This window comes from Podarcis melisellensis (genome assembly GCF_964234715.1).
Source record: "Podarcis melisellensis genome assembly, chromosome: 1".
NCBI lineage: Eukaryota > Metazoa > Chordata > Lepidosauria > Squamata > Lacertidae > Podarcis > Podarcis melisellensis.
In genome coordinates, this window is record NC_138528.1 from 29,346,169 (window position 1) to 29,366,194 (window position 20,026).

The following is a 20,026-nucleotide window of genomic DNA, read 5'->3' on the forward strand; positions in this document are numbered from 1 at the left end:
GCTAGCGGCTTTCCTTCCAAAAGGCATGCTATCCTTCTCTTTATTTCCCCATTGCCTTTCGAAGAGTAATTACAAAGATTTCTTAGCACAGAAGGATGATTGTACTAGCTCTCCCCCCTTGAGATTGTGAGCCTGCGATTGTTTCAGTGAAGCTAAGCAGGAGTGTGTGCATTTCCTTGGGATTATCCAAGCAGCGTAGCTTCCCCCTGCCTTTTAAAGTGGGTTAATTCTACAGTAAGGCTCCTGTTTGTATGCCTGAGCTGCTAGATGGTTGGATTTTGAAATGCTTGGCCACAAGTTAGAACTTGAAAGCCAGTGGGAATGCAGCAGCTGCCAGTTCTGTGAGCATGTGGAAATAAAATCTTGTAGTGAAATTAGTGACAGATGCAGCTTTTATCCTGGGGAAAGCTTCCAAAATTCATCCTGGATTCTGGCCAAAGGAGAGTCTGTAGAATAAAATCCATTTCTGGGCAACTGCTTTGCTGCCTCCCCTCCCCAGGCATTTCTGGTATAGCCTTCCAGGTGCTTGACAGAATCCTCCTTTGCTCTTTGCCCGAATCTTAATGAAAGCAACTTAGTTCTTGGGGTTGTTTTGGAACCCATTTGGGGGTGGGGGGAGTAGGAAACCTAGAAAAGAAAAGTTTTGGTGTGGTGGATGAACATTTAAGACTCCCCACCCCTTGTTTTTCAATCTAGGTGCAGATAAGGCCCCTAGGAATACTTCAGGTGGGCCAGGGGTGGTCTGCTTGTATTGAGAGGAGGCAGAGGGTGTGTGCATTGTCCTGGCATGGACAGTCCTTCTTGATGACTGACAGGGGTTGTTGTGGTTCCTCCACTTAATCTGCTATCTTATAGGTGGCCTAGGAAAACTGATTAGGCAGTGTGAATGGTCCCACTGTCACCATTGGTAGAGAACGACCAGTGGTTGACATTGGGCCCCTGAAAGGTAGCTAAAGTTCACTTAAAACAGTTTAGCAGGCCCAACCGTCAAGGCCTGGGAGCCCTAATTAGGCCCATGGCTGGAGGCTCCCTGTCCTAGTAGAACTAGTGACAATTTACTGGGCCTCTGGGAAGCCATTTTTTTGCTTGTGCTTTACGCATGATCAACAGACCAAATGCAAGTCCTACCCGGTCATATCTTGTGATTTATATATGATATGTGAGCTTCCATACGAAGTGCCAACAACTGCCCACTCACGATCGTGAATTTGGTTCACGTGTGAGGGGAACCCGTTGTGTGTCAAAGCTTAGTTCAGAGATGTGTTGGGAGTTTGTTGCAGTGTTTGTCGGGAGGTGCATGCCTTTTTCTGTTTTGTGAGCAATTTCGTTTTCTGAGTTTTCCATCATGTCTCTCTATTTAAACTCCAAAGCAGCCTAGGGACAGCTATTTTGAAATGTGCTGAGAGCTGCACGAAAGGGGCAAGGCCAGCACCGATGGCTGGTGCCCACTGGGGCAGAAAGCAGAGAGGCCCAGCTGTAGGTGGAACCAATGACAGACAGAGCCAGTGGCGTAGTGTGGGTTGTCAGCACCTGGGGCAAGGCAAGTAATTTGCACCCCCTAACCCATGGATTTGCGCCCCCTAACCCGTGGATTTGCGTCCCCTAACCCTAACCCCCAGATGTTGCGCCCGGTGCGGCCGGCCCCCCCTGCACCCCCCACGCTACGCCACTGGACAGAGCCAATAATTCTACGTTTCCCCCCTCTCATTCTAGTTCTTCTCTAGGTGTTGAGCACTAGCCTAGTGGGATCAAACCTTCTCAATATTTTTTTTTTTTGAGGGGGCGTATTGGAAGTGACATATTTTGTTTACTCACAACCCAGGTGGGAAGGATACAGAGGCTCTAGTTCCTCTGACAATTTATCCCTTCTTTCTCCCTGCTCAAATACCCCAATCTCAGGAAGACACTTTGAAACAGCTCTAGGTTTGTGGAAGTAGATCATTCCTTTGTTTATCCCTCACCCTAAACTTATTGTGAATGATGGTGGTGGCGAGAGTGCTAATAGCTGGATAAAACTTAAAATTCCTAGAGGCAAACAGAAAGTTGCTTCACAGAAGTAGCAATTGAGAAAACAAATATTAATGACCCAGACACGGTCACATTCTTTTGTCATCAGAAATGCTTTCTCCTGCACAAATGTAAGAACTGTGTTTAAATGCACTGATTTCATGCTGTCTAGAAAAGAGAACATGAATCCTCAAACTAGGGTTTTTGAAATTATTTGCAGAGCTTTGTATTAAACAATTGTGTGTCCCATGACGTTACATAACTGCAAGCCAGTCTTATAACCATTGTGACTGAGGCCTAGTTCTCTGAAGCAGCAGGGGAGGAAATAAGCCTATTTCTGGGTTCCACTGCTTCAGACTCTGACAGGGAGGGTACTTATGAAATGGTTCTCCATACAAAAACATTTGCTGCACCTAGAAAATTAAATGCCAAGGAGAAAGGGGATAGCTTACCCCAACCCCATGCATATAAAGCTGGGCCCTTTGTAAGCTTTTCACAGCTCTCTTCACGTTTTGTGTGTGCCATATTTTGTTGCATTCCAAAAGAAATAAAAAACATGGTGTTGCTGTATCTCAGACCTGTTTGAAGTGTTGTGGGTCTCCTAAAAAGTAAAAATTGTTATATTTCACTTACTTGGGAAAGTAGCAGCGTGAGAGGAGTATAATCTCAACACTCTCTTATACATGCCAGTCCTGTGTGATAGCTGTGTGGCAGCTGTGAATAAGGTGAATTCTGGCTTGGGAGCAGTCTGGAAAGACTGCTATGCAAATTTTATGCTATACATAAAGCTGCTATACAAATTCTGTGGTCGAACCAATATGGAATAGTTCTGGTTGCTTTGCAGAGCTGCAAAAGATGCAGAAATTGGGAGCTCAAACGATCAAGGGGCTGATGAAGCAAGTCCCCTATGCCTAAAGGTTGCAATGTTTGGGACTTTTCAGTTTAGAAGAAAGGTGAATTGGGGTGAAGCGTGTGTATTATTATGTATGGTGTGGAGAAAGGGAAGGTTTTCTGCTTCATAGTACTTCATCCACATCCAATGAAACTAAAACGCTGGGAGATTAAGGACAGAAAAAAAGGAAGTTCACCACACAGCACAGAATCCACTATCACAAGATGTAGTGATAGCAGCCAACCTGGTTAGGTTTGAGATACGATTAGACGAATTCATTCAGGTTACCAATAGCTACTCACCATGGCTGTGTACTACCTTCAATACTGGAAACAATATGCTTCTGAATACTAGTTGTTGGGGAACATGAGTGGGGAAAATGTCCTGCTTAAGAAACTCGTGCACTCAGTCATGCTAAGAACAAGATGTTGGACTATATGGTTCTTTGTGTTTGATCTTGGAGGGTTTCTGATATGAGCTATTCTCTCCTCTGGAAAGACTAAAAAGGCACGCCGATCACGGGGTCACAGTCACTCCCCACTACAGTCAGTTGTATTGCATTTCACTTCTTGTAATTATTTCTGAATCTGCATCTTTACATATAAAATAGCACGTGCCCTTTTAGTCATGTGCAAGTGGCCTCATCCCCCTTTTTGCCATCTTCCACTGCCATCATTGAGAAGGTTGCAGGTGTGGGTGGCTGTCTGGAAGCTCTCCTGGGTCAGGACCAGGTGACTAGAACCGCAAGAGTTCCTCCGAAAGTGAGGGGGAATTTACCATCCCCGTGGTTTTATACTAAGCATAAGAATCCTGGCTGGAGGAAGCTGGCTTTGTGGGAGCTCCCATTTCCATAGTAACCAGAGCAGGAGTTTGTCGAGGCAGATGGCTGCCTACAACAGCAGCAGCAGGTATCCTTTCTCATTACCAGAGTGGTGGGGACTTGTCCTGGGTGGGAGTGAGGTTATCAGAGGCTAAAAAAATACTATTTCTTAGTTTGACTAGGGATGCACTGGCCAAACAGCTGAAAGACAGGCTCCTTTGCTACAGAGGGGGCCCTCTTGGGAGTTCCTCTGCTCTGAGGCTTGGGGTAGTGGCGGCCTGGAATAGGGCTCTTTCTGTGGCAGCCCCTAATCTGCAGAGCTCGGTTCCCACAGAGGTGTATCCAACACCTTCATTATACAGCTTCCGGAGGATGCGGAAGATGCAACTCTTCAGCCTGCCTTTTGACACTTAAGGTGTATATTTTCAGGACTCACCCTATTTTTGTGATTTCAAGTCGTTTTAAACTGTTTTTGATACAGAGTTGGAGGGGCTGCTGGGGGCAATCTTATCCAGCCTCCTGCAATGTGAGGAATTACAACTGAAGCATCCCTGACAGATGACCACCCAACCTCTGCTTAAAAACTTCCAAGGAAGGAGAGTCCACCACCTTCTGAGGGAGTCTGTACCACAGTTGAACCGCTCTGTCAGAAAGCTCTTTCTATTGCTTGGGCAGAATCTCCTTTCTTGTCGTTTGAATCCATTGGTTTGGGTCCTACCCTCTGCAGCAGCAGAAAACAAGCTTGTTCCATCTTCCATGTGACAGCCCTTTGGCTATTTGAAGGTGGCTATCACACCACCTAAACTACTTGAGCTCTGATTCTCATTACACCCAAGACCTTGCTCTCTCATTGAACAAAAGCAAAAGGGGACCTCTCAGGTTTCTGATATGCTTGGCAGGGGCCTCCTTCACCTCCTGTTTTGAGTTAGCATCACTCTGCGTCAACATGTGCAGCTCAACCCCAGGCACCAGCTGGGCGAAGTAACTTTATTCAAGGCACGGTCATAGCAATAAATATAACAAGAAGATACATAACTCTGGCACATTCCTAGAGGGCAACAGCCAAGGGAAAGACAAAAGACCAGAGCTTCCCAAAGACACCATACCCAACTTACAGGCACTTTGCCTCCATAAAAGAGAAGCGGCTAAGACAGGAGGCCTTGAGGTTTGCTACATTAGCATGTGACTAGCAAAGGTAATTTCATAGGTTCCAAGGAGGGAGTAGTCAGGAACCGCTTACTCACGCTACAGCACTGGACCCGACCACCCCTTCCTCAAATGCAGCCAGATACGGCACTCAATAATAGGATGGGAGAAACCTGTGATGGCATTCGTGCTGGATTAAGGTGAGTCCCTTCAACTGAGTCACATTCTGGGGTTCCACACCTCAACTTCACTGCCTGTTTGTGAGGCATACACAACCTTCCCCCTTTCAGAAACGAGCCACAGCATTCAATGAAGTATTAACCTTTCCTCTCCTTCTGGCAGTTGTGGGCCTGCTGCTCCCTTCTCTGAGGACTCAAGTGGCTCCAATTTCTTACCTGTGGGAAATGTTGAAGAAACCCAGCACAGATAATAGCATAGAGATGCCTGACTATTGATACTACATGAAAGAGACTCATTTGGATAAGGAGGCCCTATCCTCTAATACACCAGAAACCTGACCCTGTACATATTCACTCAGATGTTAAGTTCCACTGCAGTCAGCAGGGCTTCCTCCAAGTTACGTGGGCAAAGCTTCAGATGTGTCATTAGCTCAGTCCTGCTGCACTGGAGAATGAGCCAAGCAATCTTACCAAGGCAGACCGACAGTTCTTCATGCCACCTATTCACTGACATAGCTAGTGCTGGACGTTGCAGAATCACCAGTTCTCTACTACTCACATCAAGTTTTCAAATGACCATTTTAGGGACAATATGACTACACATCCTGCAACAGACGTGTGTGAGATTATTTGGAGCAATGATGTGCATTGCCAAATGTTGCTAAAGGCAGATAGTCCCCAAAGGGTACAGGAAAGGTTTGTAAACTTATACCCACAAAGCTGGAGCCTTGCAATCCTGCCAGCTTCTGGAGGATGGGAGCTCACCTGTCCAGTTTCAGAGTGGTGTGTTGCCTTTATTTAAGCCAGTCCTCTTTTGTAACCATGTGTGTACACACACACACACACACCCTCTTCTGTGCTACGATTACTCAACATTCCAACCCTCTGCCTCTGAAACCTGTCACAGGCGACAGGACTGGCTCCAGGAACAGAATAACTAATACAGTTGCAGGCTACAAGCAACATCAAAAGGTGCAGACATAGTCTGCAAAAACAATTTACTGTCTCACAATTTTCTGCGAAACCTCAAAACACCAAGAAAGACCCACCATTCCTCTTATGCATGTGCTTGTTTCCTCTTTGGACAGCTTCCAAGAACCCCCAGCCCCTGGAAAAAACATTAATTTATTTTTTAAACAATCCACAACCCAGTTTTTAAAAAATTGAATTTAACTCTCTTCAGTTAAACTGGGGATTGCTTTATGGCTCCCTGTATCTTCATCACTTGTTCACTAACATGTCCGTTTTCCCCTTCGCCTGTTTTTTAAAAAGTGGGCAGGTGACTGTGCATGGCACAAACTGCTTCTGAAATTGGGCTGCTGCATTTACTACTACACTGAGGCAATACACTTAAAGGGTGTCTTTTCTTTCCATAATAAAAGGCTGCAGTGTGGAGAATAACGCTACAGACTCTTCCGTGGCCGCATATGAGAGAAGCTAAAGCAATGAAAGATAATCTGTATTGCATAGATAAGGTTGAAGTTCACTCCCCAGTTAAAAGGATCTCAGGGTTGCCAAACACATTAAAAATTTTCTACATGGGACTACACATTAATATACTGTATTTTACTGTACGTACACTCAAGCAGCATGGTGTTCATCCAGCAAAATAGACGTATCTCATCGCACCAGCTGACTGATGCTTTGCCTGTTAATTCTTACATTGAAGGTGGGGATTTTTTTGTACTCTGCCTGAGACTCTGAAAACCACCTCTCAGCAGAGAGTCCTAGGCTGTATGGGATTGACTGGCAAACTTGTGGTTGGCTCTGCCAACATATTCCACTAAACACCAAGCAGAAATGGTCATGAATTAGACTGTTGCACTGGTGGCGGCGTAAGCGTTTAACCTTTCCTCTCTGCGGCCCTGGGTGAACTAAAAGCAGAGTGACCAATTTTTAATAAACTAGTCCCAAGGTAGCCAGATGCAAAAGAAGACAGAGCCCCACAACCATTAATAGCTGGACACAAGAGGGATTTCAGCAGGTCTAAGTTGCTGCACAACTCTTATAGGTGCCACTGTCCTTCCTCCGTTGCATTTGGCCACTCTATCTAGTTTGCCTTTCTTACATACATGTGAGTAAAGGTAAAGGTAAAGGTACCCCTGCCCGTACGGGCCAGTCTTGACAGACTCTGGGGTTGTGCGCCCATCTCACTTAAGAGGCCAGGGGCCAGCGCTGTCCGGAGACACTTCCGGGTCATGTGGCCAGCGTGACATCGCTGCTCTGGCGAGCCAGAGCTGCACACGGAAACGCCATTTACCTTCCCGCTGGTAAGCGGTCCCTATTTATCTACTTGCAACCGGAGGTGCTTTCGAACTGCTAGGTTGGCAGGCGCTGGGACCGAGCAGCGGGAGCGCACCCCACCGCAGGGATTCGAACCGCCGACCTTTCGATCGGCAAGTCCTAGGCGCTGAGGCTTTAACCCACAGCGCCACCTGCGTCCCCTATACATGTGAGTAACTAAGCAAAAAACAATTGGGCAGCTTACCCTGGAGACACAGATGTAGCCAAGCCTTTGTGCTGCCTCTGATGCTGGGCTTTTGCTTCATGGGGGCAGGAATGGAGATTTACTCTATGAAGTCCCTATGCAGCCTCTATATATTAGAAGGAATGCTGTGTTATAGGCATTTTTTATCTGTGGCAAGGTGTATGAATGATCTTCAGCTAAGAAAAGGAAATTCTGGGAAGCAGATTTACCTGGGCATAATCCCCACTGCTTTTAATGGGATTTACTTCCTGGATAGTAATTGCAGGTAAGCTTCTAATATAAATCTTTTTATTTAGCTATAATCGCAAGGTGCTTTTTCTGTTTCTCAAACAGCAGTGGGCAACCTAGATCTGCCCTGTTCAAAACAGGCCTTGAAGATGGAAACAGGACTTCTTCTACCTTCTCTCCCGACACCTACTATGCCTTTTGACAGTTGCATGGACAGCAGAAATCTAAGAGGCAAACCTCTTATAACAGCGACAGAGTAGCTTGGGAACAACTTTCCCAATTACAGCACCAGCATGCTAGGAAAGTTTCACCCGCTTAAGAGCTGTGAGACAGGCAGTAATTCAGCACACAGGAGTCCTGCTAGAAAAAAGGCATGGCAATTCTGATTTGTATGCAGATCACCTAATACCTCTCCTTCCTGCTTGCTCTCTTGCGGCTTTTACTTAGCTCCTAAGTAAAAAAAATTGGGCAGCCTCATCCCAGGTTCTGAGCACAGCAGCCCACGAGAGAAATCCCACTCCATTACTCCTAGGGACTTTGCAGAATCACAGATTAAGAGTCTCATGTTCTACGGACATGAATGATGGTGAAGCACTGATCTAATGGGCTAGTATATAGTTGACCCAGAGAAAGTCCTATACAACAGTGGAGATTTCGAAGTAAAATGGAGTCATTCCCATGCACAAGTCTATCCTGGCAGGCACACCTATCATTTGGAGGCAAGGGGGCTGGCCAGGTTTGCGCCTGTGATATCATGCAGCCTGTGCACTGGCAGCTTAGAACATGCTGGTGTACGAATGGGTTACTGTCACAGAAGGGTCGAGATGTCCCCACTGCCTGCCATCCCACCCAGCTTTCAAGCCAGTGCCAAATTAGATGTGATCGTGGCATAACCATATGTTTAAACTTGGATCTGTAACGAAGATGCTGAAAGTCAAGCAGGTGTGGAGATCCATTTTATGGAGCAAAAGGGGCATATGAGTGATGTGTACCAAACCCGTAACCCTCCCTAGGGCTCAACCCCCTGCAGAAAGTTATCTAGCCCCCTAATCAGGGCACTAGCTGTTTGTTTAGCTCCTCTCCCACACATGCTCTCCTTTTGCCTTAAAAGTTTGACTCTACCCCCGGTTTCTAGGGGTTCGCATCAGATCTGGATTTCTACACACAGCTCTGCTGCTGTCCTGTCTGGTTTGGGCTCAGCTTCTACACAATCTCATTCATCACCCCCACCCCACCCCTCCGCCTTCAAGTTTGCTTTCCAACAAGGAACCAGGCAGTTTCCAACACGGTTGGAAAAAAGGTAAGCAAAAATCCGAACATGGCAATTATTCTGGGCATAAAGCACACAACCAGTCAAACCTAGAAAAACAGAGACAAGTCAGGCCTGTCACTTAGGCCACACTGAGAAAGTAAGTCTTTTTTCGGAGGCAGTGAATTTGGGCAAAAGCAACAACTGCAGCAGCAACAAATGGGCATATAAAAAATGAAGCAGCTAAAGCACCTGTCTTTTGCAAATGCCCCTCTTGCATTCAGGAAACAACTGGGAGTTTGCTTCTGCAACAAATGCATTACACTGGGCTTTGCAGTCAACTTGAATGTGTCTCGGGAGTCACCATTCTGCTCTCTACTCCACACACCCGCACCCAAATGTTTTATAGAAAGGTTTGTAGCTACTGGGCGCATGATGCTATTTAAATCCAGACAGTCTCTTGCTCCTGCTGGCCTGAGCAGAGAAGGCTGCCCCCACTAGAGAAACATCTTCCTCTACCAAAAAAAGAATATAAATGAAAAGCAAAAATAGTGGCAGGCGATGGAGACCAACGGAGAGAAGGGAAGATTTGTCAGAAGACACAAAAAGAGTCAAGCAATGGCAGTCTGTAGCCCTGGAGCAGAAGGATGAGAGGCAACATGTGGAACATGCTGCTGTTAAACAGCTGGGAGTAAAAAACTGAAGTAACACTGCCTACGCAGAACCTCCCTGTTCGTTCCATCTCTGCTGGAGAGTTGAGCTGCCATCCCAACACTGTGGCCAAGAGAACTGCAGCCCTGAAGGCCCATTGTGCATCAGCCTGAGTGGTTCTGGCCTAAGTAGCAAAACCAGACCTTTGCTCAAAATTGGTTTACAGCAGGACTGATATGGCAACTCAGGGCAATCTAGGCCTTGGGACATAATGCTTCCCTCCGGCACTCTTAATACTCAAAATGTTTCTCTGGTCTGTCTCATCACTCTGAGAGCAGGTGGTCAATGATAGCGGGTTTGGTCATCCAGCACTGGCCCGGTTCTGTATTCGCCCTCCGTGCTCTCCAGCTCTGTTTCAAAGCTCTGCAAGCCTCCCTCCTCCATGTTCTCAGCTTGCTCCAGGCGGCTGCCCATGGTGCCGTAAGACTGGTGAGCTGGGGAGGCTGCTGGCGTTAGGCTTAGTTCTGGCTCCTGAAGCACTGTAGCCACAAACATCTACAACACAAAGAGCAAGGAAGTTACAATTCCGAGGTCCTTTGCTTTGCATCTTGCTGAAAAGACAAATTTCTCCTGTAACTCTTCCCTTTTGTGAAAGGATAGTGACTGCAGAAACGCTGGCACATGGACCTTGCCAGTCTGCATGAGGGAACCGGGACATTGCAAGCAAGTGTGCAAGGCCAGTAAGGGAGGCATACAGGAAATGGAAGATATACTTACATTTGAATTGGGGGTTGAAGAGATGCTGCTCCTTTCTGTATCGTTGAAGGCACCTTCAGATTGCTCAGACATCTGCTTGCAGGTGGAGAGAATAAAGTTGGGCGAGGGATAGAAAAACAGGGATTGATGCTCGACCCGTAGCTCCCAAAATGGTGATTCTCCCAAAAGCATGTGTTACAAACCTGGAGCCCCCCATATATTGTTGGACTACATTTCCTATTATCTGGCTGGAACCAATGGGAGGGTCAAAATTCTCCATCCCTGCTCTAGGTCAATAGATCATGGCTATTTTTGAGGTGGACGCCTTGTGAAAACACCCTCGTGTAAGGGGATATACTCCTGAACTTAGACTAGGGAGACCCCCGGGTCAAATATCCACTCATTCACGAAGATCATGGGCTAAAACGCCTCACAAAATTATTGCGAGGACAAAATGGACCATACAGCACACATGCTGTATGGAATAAGTGGAATACAAACCTAAAAGGCACAAAATGAGCTGTCACTACACTCTGAGAATGCACTTCTCTTTGTTTCCAGGCTATTCAAGGGCAATTACTAAGATTGTGGGGAAGTGAAAAATAGTTGTGTGACTCAGTGTATTATAGTGCCTTTTGAGGTACAAAAATGTAACACTGAAGAATAATGCAACCATAAAGAGGGAGAACGAATGCCCCAAATAACCAGGAAACAATAAAAGGGGTACCCAGTAGTAGCAAAGACATACAATGTAAAATATCAGCAAGACCTGCAGCAGCATTTCTTTTTCTGTTTTCTTGGTGATACTTTGAAATCCTATGCAATTCCTTATTGGAGTCATCAGGATTCAATAAGCACATACATAATTCTTCCAAGATTAGACAGCTTCACCTACAGTATCCAAACCTGCTTGACAGAACTATATTCTTTTGGTCAGCATTTGAGAGTTGATTTCCGCCCCCCCCCCCCCCCGGTATTCTGCGTATTTGTATGTTGTGTTTGTGTCATTTGTCAGAAGGAGTGGGGTAGAGGTCAGATAAGGTCTACTCGTAAATCTCTGCCTGGTTTGCGGTGTATCAGCAAGAGTTTCCTGACTCTTAACAACAGCAACAAAACAACTTTCCCTGCCTAAATTTGGCTGCTGAAACCAAGAATGCTAACTAGGATCAGACTTTAGTCTGACAGGACTGTGAGATCAGTTCTGGTACCAAAGATAAACTCCTCCGTTCAGAATGTGTTCCGAGGCATCCAATTCTCTATATGTATTTTCTAAAGTAGATCTGATAAGCATTTCACCTTTTTGGTAAAAGGTTTAATGCATGCATCCATCCATTTCAAAGCAAATGTATGTAGTGCAACATTTTAAAAGTGGTTGTGGGTGGAACATGCTAGTCTGAGAAGTGTGTACATGCATTGTAAATAATATTGTAGTAACCATCTCCCCATGCTTGGATTTTCCTCATGTAGCTCAGGTGACAAGTGGTCGTGAGCAAATGTAAGAAACAGCACACAGTAAACTGGGCACATTCTTGCCTTTCTTACCTGGTAACTGGAGGGCTTCCTTGGATGCAGCTTCTTCAGACAAAGGCCAAAGAAGGAAGAAAGGATGCAGGAGACAAGGACCACGCAGGTGAAAATGGTGATAGGTCTGATGGTGCCTACAGTGTTGACAGACCAGGAAATGAAATTAGGTGCCATTGCTTTCTCTTCCTACAATTTAAAGTAGTCTGCAACTCCTGAGACCCAAACCCGCTTTTGTAAGGAGCAAGGCCTGTCACATCTGGATGAGGGCTCTCTAAATCACCAGTGGTGAATCTGTGGCCCTTTAGATGTTATTGGACTCACCAGCCCCAGCCAACACAACATTCAAAGCAACTTCCTGGGGGTAAATAGATGTGCTCAGTCTGGATACTACTCAACCTTTCCTAAATAAATGTCAACAAGCCCCAGCCTTAGAGGAAGAAGGTTCAGCTCAGGGTATGCTTGATGGCAGTCCTTGCCTACCTAGTCGGATGACGGAGAAGAAGAGCAGCCAGAACATGCAGAGGATGGGAGCTACCACCACCTGGCTCACAGCTGCTGTGTGGATGCGCTGGTTCAGTTTGGTGGGGATGTAGACATAGTAAATGTTGTAGCGGTCAACCATGTGCTTCAGCAGCATATACAGCAAACCTGCAGGCACAGATATGGGAGCAAAAGGACAAGGAATGGTCAAAGGAGATGCCGGTAGGCAAGATGATAAGGGGCTTGGCCAAGAGAGATTTTGCAGCAGACGATTCGGTGGGAGAGGCCACAGCTTAGCTAGTAGTGGGACACGCGCTCTGCATGCAGGAGGCCCCAGATTCAATCCCTGGCTTTTTCTGTTAAAAAGGATTCCAGGTAGCTGGGCTGGGAAAGACCTCTGCCTGTGACTGTTGCTGGCAGCCAGGAGTACTGGGCAGAATGGGCTACAAATCCTGTACACTAGGCAAAGTACAAGCCCATAGTCATTTTCTGTCCAGAAAGTGTACTTTGGGAATGGGGTATTATAATTCAATGTGAAAGAGCTAAAACCTAAACAAATGTAGCTTAATATGCATTATTTACACATTATTACATTATTTACACAGAGCCTCCAGCTGCTGTTGGACTACAACTCCCATCATCCTTAGCTAGCAGGACCAGTGGTCAGGGATGATTGGAATTGTGGTCCAAAAACAACTGGAAACCCAAGTTTGGGAAACCCTGAGCTAGACATTTGCTTTTTATTAAAACCAAACCAAACCCAACCCAACCCAACCCAACCCAACCCAGAGCACTAATAATTCAGAGAAGCCTGGAATATATTTGTGTGTGTGTTGGTAGAGGAACACAGGAAGCTGCCTTATAACTGAGTCAGAGCAGCAGCATCTACACTAATTGGCTCAGTATTGTCTCTACCAATTGATTGCAGCTCTACAAAGTCTCAGAATGAGTTTCCCAGAGACTGAATGTGGGATTCTGTGCGTGCAAAGCACATGTTCTACCACTAAGGTATGGTCCTTTCTCTTGTGTCAAGGCTACAGTCTTGAGCACAAATGCATAAAAACATCTAAGACAGGGGTAGGCATTATAGTGCCCTTCAGATGCTGTTGGATTACTGCCACCATCCCTGACTGGGGAAGATGAGAGTTGGAGTCCAACATCATTTGAAGGACACCATATTGGCTACTCCTGATCTAAAGTTTTTAAATGTAGAAAGTATGGCAGCCCAGTGTTTGCCCAGTGGATTGGAGCGCAGCCATGTGGATTTTGGTAAGGCTGCTTTCAGCTGCGAAATGCAACTGCATGGTAGCAGAGCCCCACGTTTTGCCCTGAATCCTATTAGACAAATTTTAGCAGCCGCCCTGCCCAGCAGCTATTCCCCATATCCTTCCCCATGCATCCTGAAATCTGACTAGGATATTGATTTTCTCAAGTGACTGGACAAGGACAGGAACTTTGGGGGGCTGGCAGAGATACTTACCAAAGGGGACAATAATGGGGCAGGTGATGCTATAGGTCATGACAACAGCAAATATACAGCAGGTCCAGGCATACTCCAATCCAAACTGGAACTCATAAGCTTGGTTCTAAGGAAAACACAGCAGCACATTTATCCTGTTGTCTTCTACTTCATCATGAGGAGAGCTAAAAGAACACTTGTTGGCTGGGTTAGCACACTTAAAAGCTTTGAGCCAATATGATTTGTTTCCCTTAGCTACGGTTAAGCATTACATCTCTGCACCTAAATCATGGTTAAGTATTGGCCACAAGCCAGGATGCAAAATCGTGGTTCACATAGGTTGCAAACCACTGCATTGGCCTGCACTGAGCAAACTGTGGTTGAGGCAGCTTCCCTGCCTCCTGAGCTTCTCTTGCCTGCAAAACAACAATCAGGTTTTGCTAACATCTCCTTAGATATGCCCTTTACAAGCTACATCATGGTTTCAATGTTTCTTTGGGGTGTTAAGCAGTGTTTAGGCAACAGTGCTAACCATGGTCAATGTGTTAAGCATTGTCTGCTCTGGGCCAATCAGAAGCCCTCTTTGAGTGTCTAATACTCATGTGATTGAAATTATGTTAAGGTCCTCTGTGTTGCATCTCCGCTGCCCAGCCACACCACCCTCCACTCACAGGAGGAGGAAGTCTAAAGTGGGGAGATTCTCTACATTATTTAGTATCATACACAACCAGGATCGTATAGGTAGGGTTGTGCACACAGGGAGCCTAGACATGTGTAGATCCCACTTCAGACCTTCTCCCTCCCCCAAAGTGTGGAAGGCAGTGGGGCCAGCAGATGGTGACACAGTAAAATAGGTGGGTCCCCTTTGGATGATAAGTATCATGACAGTGAACTCCCAAATTCAGCTTGACTTTCATGAGATTCCTGCTCCATAAGAACCTGGGCCACTAGAACCCTTCTCCCAAGATTGCTGTCCTTGTTTTCCAAATTCTATCTGCAACAACAATGCACAGGCAAGTGCCCTACTGTGAAAAGAGAAAGCTAAGCTTTGTTCTCACTCACACACTGCATAGTATGCAGCTGAAATAACATAGAATATATATATAATCCTAACATAACACTCCAGGACTGAAGCTTGCCCTAAGTTGATGTTTCTCATAAACCTTTGGAGTAGCTGAATCTCAAGCCTGGCCATTTGTGAGTTTTTTGGTTGGGGTGGGTGGCATTTCCACACCCTTACAGGACAGAGTTGCTTCAGAACAAAACATAACAAGAGGGAATCCCAGAGATTCACAAAGCACAGAAGTGCCAAGAGGGCAGCCTTCTGGTCCTAAGACAGGACGGCATGCGGCTGAGTGTGAGTTAGAAAGTAACGAAACCGCAAACCCGCTTGATGTGGAGTCGCTCCGGTTCAGACTTGGCAAAGCAGAGCCGCGTGGCATAGACAATGAGTCCAGGGATGCGCAGCAGCTCCATGGCTGTCCCAATCAGGCTGGAGGTGACGACATAGTTGACAAAGAAAGCACCGTTGTCGGGCAGGAAAACACACCTAGATGGGAAGAAACCAGGGGCGGAGGAGTGAGAGGAGAGAGATGCTCTAAACAGACTGGGAGAAAGTGGCACTTCCAGAAACCTTTGCTGAGAACCAAGGCCACACATGCTCGTGACGTACCTCATAAACACAAACAAGGGCACCCATCCTGCCAGCAGAACTGGTGAGCCCTCTTTGTGTCTCACACACAGTTTTGAGCAATACTCACTGAAACTTGATCTCTGCCTGATCCACAAAGTGGGTGTCAAAGAGCCAGCGGAAGAAGAGATCCAAACTGAGAACAGAGAGCAAGAATGCAACAGAGGCTTATTCTTTTGCAAGGAAACTTATGCAGGACCCCCAGGCCACTAGTCTAGCCCCCTAAAGGTTGGGGCTATGCCAGCAGGACCACCATGCCAGCTTCACCAGTGTGTCTGTGCATTCCCAGCTTCAGAGTACGTTGCCCTAGCCTGTACATGGAAGCTATAGCGATGCTGGTGCTGGGGGGGAGGGGAGGCTCTGCTCCACCACCACAGCCGCTGCTGGTGTAGCCTTTAGGATTTTTGTTGTGTAGCCCCAAGGCCCCTGTGATTTGCCCCTCTCCGGACCTTTATACATACTGCCCTCTTATACAGATATACCACCTACTACTTTGTCTCTACTTTCTCATGCAAATCAAAATGCCCAAGAAAGCATTTATTTTGCTTTAGAAAGGAAGAATGGAGTGCCAAGTCAAGTCTCAATCCTAAATAAATTTACCTCTAAAGTGAGCTTAATTTTCTCTTTTGAAAGGAGTGGATTCAATTTACCTTCCTTTTATATGACGGTAAGCTTAATATCAGCAAATCACTTAAAAAACAAGGTTTTATGTGGTAATTTGAGCTACCACATGGAAAACACACTTGTGCAAATCTCCCCCGAATCTCAAGTGCTGCTGATTCACTTCTGGCTTTAAATCTTGCCAACTACTTATTCAGAACTGCTGGTCTCCCTATCAGAGGGGGGCTGAACTGCAGTGTGTTCTGTGAGACAGGAAGCATGCATTCAATCTGCAAACAAAACCTTCAAGAGGCTTCACAAAAGGCCTGAACAAAGGAAGAATGATTTGTGTTTTAACATCTGCAAGTTGCTTTGTACCTGGTCAATCCAAGTGAAGGCAAGATGATAACCATAAACACCAGGAAAAAATAACACTTGTGCATTGTGATCTGATTCTCATTTGACCTAAAAGGGAAAAACAACAACACCACATATTTATCCCACCATATTTATCCCATGGGGAGAGACAATCAGCAACGTAACAGGAGCTAGGTTAGAATTTTGTAGTAAAACTCCCGAAATCTACTAAAGCAACCTGATAAAAACATCCTCAGATTCAGCAATAAATATCACAGAATGTCACTGAAACACACTATGAGGTTTTGATGATGTGATGGGATGATGAGCTGCTTGTGCGTAAAATGCAAGTCCCTCCGAGTTTGATCAGGTTTTCAAACCTCTGCCTGTGACGGAGCCCCTCCAGCATGGCTGCGTCAATCGCTAGTAGAATCCGAAAGTGGTTGCTTTCGGAATCGTTTCCAACATAAAAGCTCTTTAACGGAAACACGTCTTCTGGACTCTCGGCGTGACAGTTTCCGGCGAGGTGTGGGTGTCCCTATAGGAGGTCCTGAGACCTCCCCACTGTTTTCGCTGGAAGCGTCTCTGAGCCATCCCTCCGACTCACTTTCCCTTGGAGTTCTTGCTCGCCCTCTACTGGTTCCCTCTTCCACTGCTACTTCTCTCTCAACCTCAATGAGCCTTTGCACCTCCGGTTCTTTGGATGGCAGTTCCCTGACAGATGAGGACTTTGCATTTTTCTTTTTTTGGTTTTTGTTTAGATTGGTTTGTTTTTTCTTGTATTGTATAATGAAAAGCCTTAATAAAATCTGATTTAAATAAAGCAGCATACAGTGGTACCTCGGGTTACATACGCTTCAGGTTACATACGCTTCAGGTTACAGACTCCGCTAACTCTGAAATGGTGCTTCAGGTTAAGAACTTTGCTTCAGGATGAGAACAGAAATCGTGCTCTGGCAGCGCAGCAGCAGCAGGAGGCCCCATTAGCTAAAGTGGTGCTTCAGGTTAAGAACACTTTCAGGTTAAGTACGGACCTCCGGAACAAATTAAGTACTTAACCCCAGGTACCACTGTACATTGTGTGTGGCATAATGGTTATAGTGTTGGAATAGGACCTTAGAGGCCGGGGTTCAAATCCCTACTCAGCCATGAAGCTCACTGAATGACCTGGGGCCAATCACCGTCTCTCAGCCTACCCTACCTCACAGGGTTGTTGTGATGAAATAGGGAGGAGGGGGAGAAACATGTACACCACCTTGAGATAAAGGCAGTGTATCAATGTAATAAATAACAACAAGAACAACAACAATAATGAGAGTTACAAACCCTTTTACTCCAATATGAATAAATAAAATCAAGCATGGGGTTCTTCTAGGGTTTACCAGGTTTTTTCTTTTAACTTAGGAAACCATGCTATTAAAACAACCAGATAAAAGGATTCCCAGATTCAGCAATGAATTTTACTGACTGTTACTGTCACAGCCAGTTAGATCCCCAGAGAAACTCTGAAAATGCATAATGCAACAAAATCTAACCCCTGGGGTTTGTTTCCAGCATAAAACCATTTTAAAAGTTGCGGGTGTAAGGATATGAGTTACCTCGTCCAGTGCGTTTCGAAGAAAGCAGAGTAGTACACGATGAAAGGCAGGAAGACTGAGAAAGCCCAGAGCAGCAGCGTGGGGAAGAACTGGGTGACAATAGGATTCTGGGAAATGAGATAGACAGGAGGAATAATATTACTTAATACTTTTACTGAGAATCCAGCAGCTTCTCTCTCTACCACACCCTGGGAACAGGACTAAAAGCATACAACTTCTCCTTGATAGTGCATAGCCTGGGTTCCCCTCTCATTGCTGCTAATTCAGTTACTGACCATAAGTGCGGCTTGGGGAAAAACAACGCCACATCAAAGGCGAAAAAGGATGAATGGCTGTTCTGTGCTGGGAGATTTCTGCCACAGCTCCTTCTCTAAACCAGAGGATCAACTGTGTCATTCTTCAACCTATTCATTCTTCTTCAACCTATTCAGTATCGGGATGCATTTGAAGATCAAAGATGAAGATGGCAAGTACCATAGCACAGAGCACACAGCAGTCTGGCTCCCCTGCGCAGAGCAGTGCTAAAGGCTCCACTATCAGGATATTAGGCAGAGATTTTATTCCCTGTCCAACGCTTTCACAGGTACCATAATTTTTGCTCTAGAAGACTCACTTTTTCCCTCCTAAAAAGTAAGGGGAAATGTGTGTGCGTCTTATGGAGCGAATGCAGGCTGCGCAGCTATCCCAGAAGCCAGAACAGCAAGAGGGATTGCTGCTTTCACTGCGTAGCGATCCCTCTTGTTGTTCTGGCTTCTGAGATTCAGAATATTTTTTTTCTTGTTTTCCTCCTCCAAAAACTAGGTGCGTCTTGTGGTCTGGTGTGTCTTATAGAGCGAAAAATATGGTATATGCTTCTGTTTTGGGGGTGGATGGGCATGGAATGGGCAAGCCCTGAAAAGAAGGGAGTGGGAATGTTACCCTCCCCATAGCTGGGCTCTAGTACCAATAAGGGATGGCAGTGTGCACCTTGAGGCTCTCCACAGGCCGCGTAACGTTGAACATGTCCATGGTGTTGACAATGATGGCGGGCGTGGTGAGGAAGAAGAGGAGGATGAAGAGGCAGATGTTGAGCACGACAAATCGCACCCACCACGAAGCACCGCTGACGGATAAGTTCTCCCTACAAGAAAGAAAGCATGAGGAGCGTGCGGAGTGCAGGGAAGCCAGCCGGCCAAGAGGTGACAGCAGCTGCCGTCAACCTGATGCCTTCCAGATGTGTTAAGACTACAACTCCCATCAGCCCCAGCCAGCACGACTGCAGACTGAAGCACATGGAGGGCACCAGGTTAGTGAAGGCAGAGTTAAGAAGTTCCCATCTCATAATAACACTCTTGCCCTCACTTCTGGGGTTTAGGACTTCTGCATAAATCTTAATATCTTACTAGAAATATACTGATTGTGCACACGTGTTTGCAGTTGTTTGCAACATGCTGGCTGCTGAAATTAGTGATTGTTTTAAAAAGGTAACACTGGCTTGAGGATTATTTGCTTTGTGGATGACCAATCAGTGGCACACTGTACCCACAAAAGGATGGTGTTTGCTGGATTATGCAGATGTTTGGAAGCATCTATAGATGAATACTCACTTCAACCAGATAGGTCTGCTAGGTGGCCAAGGAGAAGGGCCATAACTCAAGTGGTGTAGCATCTGTTTTTCATGCAAAAGATCCAAGGTTCAATCTCTGGTGTCTCCAGGTAAGGTTAGGAGAAACTCCCAGTCAGTATAGACAAAACTGAGCTAGATGGACTCAGTATAAGGCAGCTCTCTTTGGTCCTTGCGGAAGCTGCAAAAATCCTGTCAATATCCTCGAGAACAGTTTCCAAACCACCTTTGTGTAGTGTATTAATTGCAGTCAGCAGATGGTGCTATTGTTTCACCCAGTTCTTCCACAAGCAATGATA

At 46.0% G+C, this 20,026-nt stretch overlaps 1 protein-coding gene across 5 annotated transcripts in view; it reads right to left on the reverse strand.

Moving 5' to 3' along the window:
* Positions 1 to 7,798: 7,798 nt before the first annotated feature.
* TMEM63C (transmembrane protein 63C) overlaps positions 7,799 to 20,026 on the reverse strand; it is a 64,282-nt gene continuing 52,054 nt past the window's right edge. For 3 of the 5 annotated variants that reach the window (XM_081910367.1, XM_081910368.1, XM_081910370.1), the window contains 10 exons: positions 19,091 to 19,244; positions 18,125 to 18,231; positions 16,548 to 16,634; positions 15,640 to 15,705; positions 15,266 to 15,428; positions 13,901 to 14,006; positions 12,421 to 12,588; positions 11,959 to 12,074; positions 10,438 to 10,512; positions 7,799 to 10,215 (listed from right to left, as the gene is read on the reverse strand). In XM_081910367.1, the coding sequence (XP_081766493.1) occupies positions 10,003 to 10,215; positions 10,438 to 10,512; positions 11,959 to 12,074; positions 12,421 to 12,588; positions 13,901 to 14,006; positions 15,266 to 15,428; positions 15,640 to 15,705; positions 16,548 to 16,634; positions 18,125 to 18,231; positions 19,091 to 19,244 (1,255 nt within the window). In that variant the 3' untranslated portion in view covers positions 7,799 to 10,002. The remainder of the gene's footprint in view (positions 10,216 to 10,437; positions 10,513 to 11,958; positions 12,075 to 12,420; positions 12,589 to 13,900; positions 14,007 to 15,265; positions 15,429 to 15,639; positions 15,706 to 16,547; positions 16,635 to 18,124; positions 18,232 to 19,090; positions 19,245 to 20,026) is intronic. The other 2 variants (XM_081910369.1, XM_081910371.1) reach the window with 1 other exon arrangement.